The 5953-nt window shown below is 31.8% G+C and overlaps 1 protein-coding gene across 1 annotated transcript; it reads left to right on the forward strand.

Moving 5' to 3' along the window:
* Positions 1-208: 208 nt before the first annotated feature.
* Positions 209-5537, forward strand: LOC138364945 (uncharacterized). Its single transcript, XM_069325028.1, has 4 exons — positions 209-348; positions 1614-1819; positions 2639-2780; positions 3656-5537. Exons 1-4 carry the CDS (start codon positions 246-248, stop codon positions 4003-4005), a joined length of 801 nt encoding a protein of 266 aa, XP_069181129.1. The 5' UTR covers positions 209-245; the 3' UTR covers positions 4006-5537.
* Positions 5538-5953: the final 416 nt, after the last annotated feature.

Here is a 5953-nt window from a genome sequence, read left to right on the forward strand (position 1 = left end):
AAAATAGCAAATTGTGCTTATTTTCAAAGCTTGAGAATTTAGCTTTAAAGTAGTTAAAAAACTACGAATTTCGCAATTTGCTATGTACTTTAGTGTACTATTTTAAAATAAGGTTGGTTTTTAAGCTGCAAGTCATATGAATCTCAAAAAAAGTATATTATTAACAATCTTATCTCCATAGTTCACTAGTTTCTGTAAATCAGATCTGGTAACTGTAGGCCAAGTACTGGTAGACTCAAGACACAATGTGTGTTGAAGCTATTCTCTTTGAAGAAGTCATCTCGACAGGATCTTCCAGCTCCAGCTATAAAACTTCACCAAACATGGATCTACCTAGTACATCAAATGGTAAGAAATTACTAAACTGTAGTAAACTGAATCTGACACTGTCATATATATATATATATATATATATGTATGTGTGTATGTATGTATGTATGTATGTATGTATGTATGTATGTATATATATATATATATATATATATATATATATATATATATATATATATATATATATATGTTGTACCTAGTAGCCAGAACGTCGTACTCGGCTTACTATGCAAGGCCCGATTTGCATAATAAGCCAAGTTTTCCTGACAGTATATTTTCTCTAATTTGTTTTCTGATGAAATGATAAAGCTACCCATTTCATTATGTATGAGGTCAATTTTTTTTATTGGAGTTAAAATTAACGTAGATATATGGCCGAACCTAACCAACCCTACCTAACCTAACCTAACCTATATTTATAGGTTAGGTTAGGTTAGGTAGCCGAAAAAGTTAGGTTAGGTTAGCTTAGGTAGGTTAGGTAGTCGAAAAACAATTAATTCATAAAAACTTGGCTTATTAGGCAAATCGGGCCTTGCATAGTAGGCTGAGAAGTGCGTTTGGGCTACTAGGTACGACATATATATATATATATATATATATATATATATATATATATATATATATATATATATATATATATATATATATATATATATATATATATATATGAGGGGTACCACCTCTGGTGAAAGTGTAGGGACCCATAGCCTCGGAGAAGAAAATAAAGAGTACTCAGAGAAGACCTTGTGGATCCTCACTGAACACTTTCATATTTTCTTCTCCTACCACCCTTATTCTTTTGGTATGTGTGTATATTTATCTAACTTTATTTGAAAACGTCATTACACAAAAAAAGTTACAATATTGATTATATATATATATATATATATATATATATATATATATATATATATATATATATATATATATATATATATATATATATATATATATATATATATATATATATATAATTTTTTTTTCTTCCAATAATATAGTATTCGCTTGAAATTAACAGCCTGGTCAATCAGGCTGTTGGATTCAACTCCTCTCAGTTTTGTTATACGAGTTACAGCATGGTTAATCACATCCAAAATTAAAGTTATTTCCAGATGCAGTCCTAAAATTTTTAACATTGCTCTCACTAGTGTTAATGTAGATTATTTCATAATTTAAATAATATATTTAATTACTGTAGTACATTTTAACAACAATTTAACTTATAATTTTTGCAGCATAGGTCATTTGAATATAAGTATTTTATTAGAAACTATTTCCTTCAGGTCTTCAGGGAAAATTCTTGAGGAGATGCACAAACTGCAAACAATGTGTGCATGTCCGAAGCAATGTTTGCAAGTTCTGCCAGTGTGACTTCCGAAACAGTAGAGAATTAATGAAGAAAGAAGAGGAAGCCCGTTTTCTACTTAAAGGCAAGAAGGCTTTAGAACGAAATACAGCAAGCCGGGTTCTACGAAGGATTGAAAATCAGGTATTGAAGTTTGTCTACATCTGTTGTATTCATTTGTATTCTTCTTATGCTGAACTTGCTTGATTAGGTATAGAATCAACATGAATAATGCTGTACAGTACTTACATACTATTTGTTTATTTATTTATATACAAGATAGCACACTGGGATTATGAGAGTACATAGAATTGATGTTTTTACATTCTTGTAAAGCCACTAGCACACATAGTGTTTTGGGCAGGTCCTTAATCTAACAGATAATTTTAAATAGGCAATTTAAAGCTTAAATGGAAAAAATTGGCTGGTACATTGTAAGAAAGTATCACAAAGATTACTATGTACATTAAAGTAAAATTTGAGGGTTATCAACATATAAATTGTAGCATAATTTGAGGAATATTTCAAGGTATAATATAGTAAGATATGCATTCAATATAACAATCATGATATAAGGTGATAGCAATGATTACAATGGAAAAGTTGTATGGTTTAGGCACATATATTCTGGCATTGGATTTCATAAGATACAGTGCGAGTTTAATACACTAGTTAGGAAACTATCAAGAAAAAATTTAGGTACTTTTTGGTTTTATTTTTTAAAATGGCAGAAGTTGGACAGTTTTTAAATTTGTTAGCAAGTTAGTTCCATAGACAAGGTCCCTTTATTTGCATAGAGTATTTACACAGAATAACTTTGACTCTGGGGATATCAAAGATATTTATTTCTGGTATTGTGATTCTATTATGGGTTCTATTGCACATGCCCAGCTATGCTTCAAACATTTATTTTGTTGCATTTTCCCAGATAGTGTTATTGTTTAAATATTATTTGCTTTTCAGCTAACATATCTGCGTGGCTGTGGGTATGAATCAATCGTTATCTATTACAAGAAAGGACCAGCAAGGGTGACACATGGTATCCTACCAAACAACGTAATACAAGAAGAGGACAAGAAGATCTTCACCACTAACTTCTTTTTGTGTAAGTAGTTCACATAATATATAAATATATCACCACCTATTATTTTCTCTCATATATATATATATATATACATATGTATATATATATATATATATATACATATGTATATATATATATATATATATATATATATATATATATATATATATATATATATATATATATATATATATGTATATATATATATGTATATATATATATATATATATATATATATATATATATATATATTATATATATATATATATATATATATATATATATAATTTCAATTCAATCATCTCTGTCGTTGATGTATATGGCAAAAAGTGTGTGGCCCAATACAGCACTATGTCTTAACGTAATGGGTCCAAGGGCCCATAAGGTCTCGACAGCATTAAGGGCCCTTTGGCAAACCAGTGTGCTGGTGCCCCTATGACACCCATGACGTCTTTGTATCATTTCAAGTTTGTACATGTACTTCTTAAGATATGGGCACCATACAACTGCTGCATATTCTAGCTTTTGTCTAAAAAAATCATGAACAATTTATTTATTATTTATCCATGAATGCCAGAACTAAACCCTGTGGTACTCCACTCGTGACATTTCTCCAGTCCAATACATTGCCTCTGATTACTGCCCTCATTTTTCTATCAGTTTGAAATTTTTTAATCCATGTTAGAAGCTTACCTGTCACCCCTCCAATATGTTCCAGTTTCCAGAACAAACTCTTATGTGGAATTCTATTGAATGCCTCTTTTAGGTCCAGATAGACCAACCCAACCATATCTTTCCTGTAAAATTTCTGCGGCTCGATCATAGTAACTGATTAAATTTGTTACACAGGATCTTCCATTTCAAAATTTTTTATTTTTTATTTTATTTTTTTCCAGCACGCACAAGGAAGCTTGATGCAGATAATCTTACATTAGGATCAGAAGGTGATAGCGATAATGCCCTGGAAAAAAATCCTGACGAGCTACAAGTGCAGCAGGTGCATAAAGTCCAAAAAGTACCGCAGGTGCAAGAAATTCAACAATTACAAAAAGTTCCGCAGGTGGAACATTTACAAAAAGTTCCGCCGGTGCAACAAGGGCTACCATTAGCAATCCTTCAGAAACAGCAAGAAGTACAAGTAGTAAAATTTGAACCACAGGGAACTACACCAGGAAAACAGTGTAGTAACAACGGAATGGGAATTTTAAAATACCTGAGGAAACAGGTAAAAAAGGACAAACAATAGAAATGGTTCCTTACACATTATTTGGTAGTTTATAGGTATTTTACTTATAATACTTTATATTATGTCTACAGTTTATAATTTAGTTTACAGTTAATTTACTTTTCAACTTCCATATCTTACATGAAGGATTTTTACTGTTTTTCATTTTTAAAACCTTATTAGTATCATTTATAGTTTAGTGTCAATTCACTTATAATACAATATATGGAATAATTTACTAAATTCATTTAACTATAATAAATTTAAATAAACATTTTTACCCCAGGATGAGTTTCAGTCACCCTACCCAAAAAATTAATGTTTCTTTATTACTAATCTTGTGAGAGGTAGCTTATTGTGCAGCCCATACTCATTCTGTGAGTGTTAGTTTATTGTGCACCCCATAGTCATCATGTCACCCAAGCCTGCTGCAGCTGCACCTGAGGGGTGGTGTAGGGAACCATTAGTGTACTATTATGATTTGAGAGAGAGAATGCTCTGTGGACAGAGCATCAATATGGCTTAAGGCATTGAGCTTTGCCTCAAGATGAAGCTTGGGCTGATCTCTGATTTGCTTCTTGGGAGTCTTCATTTACGTGCACCCCATACTCAACCACTTTGTAGTAATTAATTGTGCAACCCATACTCATCCTGTTACCAGTAGTTTGTGCAACCCATACTTATCCTGTGATCCCTATCCCTCTACTTCAAGTCCCTCAAGGGGCGCACGAATTCAGTTTGGCATACTGCATCCTGCCTTCCCATCCCTAGCTACTGACCCATCACAATATTTTATTTTATTTTATTTATATATATACAAGTAGGTACATTGGGGTTGTGAGAATACATTGAATAGTACAGTATTTACAATCTTGTAAAGCCACTAGTATGCGCAGCGTTTCAGGCAGGTCCTTAATCTAACAGATAATTTTAAGTAGGTAATTTCTATCAGAATTGATAAATGATAATAAATACATTGTTTACATACATACATTACAAATACATACATATAAGCTCAAAAGCTTCATTGAAGGTTGTAACAGAACCCATGAGCACCACACCAGAAAAAAATACAGTTTTGATATTCCAAGAATACGACTTAATCAAACTAGAAATGCTCTACAAATCAAGGGACCCAGAATGTGGAATGATCTTCCCAACCATGTTAAAGACTGTACCTCTCTCAACCAGTTTAAGATAAAAACTAAACACTACCTAATAAATTCACTAACCTACCTTACCCCTCTATTGTCAACCCATGTCTGTTATTTTTTTTTTTTTTTTAATCAACACTGTTTGTCAACCTATTGTATTTGTGCTGCTTTTTCAGTCATGTTCCCTCTTTTTTTTATCTTTATTTGTATTTGTTCTCAACACATTTTATTCTTTATGCTCAATTAGTATTAAGTTCTAGATATTAATGTTTTTCCTGCCCGAAACGCGTTGCGTAATAGTGGCTTTAGGCATTGTATGTACTAGCTCTATCTATATATCGATCCATTAATGTAACATTACTTGTATGTATGTACCTTACCTGAATAAACATATTTATTTATTTATTTATACAAGTTTAACTCTGGGGATATCAAAGAGATATTTATTTCTGGTGTGGTGATAATGGGTCCTATTACATCTGTCCAGGAAGAGTTTCAGAGCAGGATTTGCATTTAAGAACAGGGTTTTGTAAATGTAGTTGACACAAGAGAATTTATGGAGTGAGATTATGTTTAGCATGTTTAGGGAGTTAAACAAGGGGGCTGTGTGTTGTCTGAAAGCAGAATTTGATATTATTCTGATAGCAGATTTTTGCTGGGTGATGATGGACTTGAGGTGGTTTGCAGTGGTTGAACCCATGCACAGATACCATAGTTGAGATAGGGATAGATTAGTGTATAATATAGAGAGATGAGAGCAGGGTTAGGTACATAATATCTGATTTTGGAGAGTATACCAACTGTTTTAGAGACTT

This window comes from Procambarus clarkii, chromosome 15 (assembly GCF_040958095.1).
Source record: "Procambarus clarkii isolate CNS0578487 chromosome 15, FALCON_Pclarkii_2.0, whole genome shotgun sequence".
Lineage (NCBI taxonomy): Eukaryota > Metazoa > Arthropoda > Malacostraca > Decapoda > Cambaridae > Procambarus > Procambarus clarkii.

Coding starts and splice junctions, on each gene's coding strand:
- LOC138364945 (XM_069325028.1), top strand. CDS start 246: ATGTGTGTTGAAGCTATTCTCTTTGAAGAAGTCATCTCGACAGGATCT. Junction 349..1,613: donor TCTACCTAGTACATCAAATG/GTAAGAAATTAC, acceptor TATTTCCTTCAG/GTCTTCAGGGAAAATTCTTG. Junction 1,820..2,638: donor TACGAAGGATTGAAAATCAG/GTATTGAAGTTT, acceptor TTTGCTTTTCAG/CTAACATATCTGCGTGGCTG.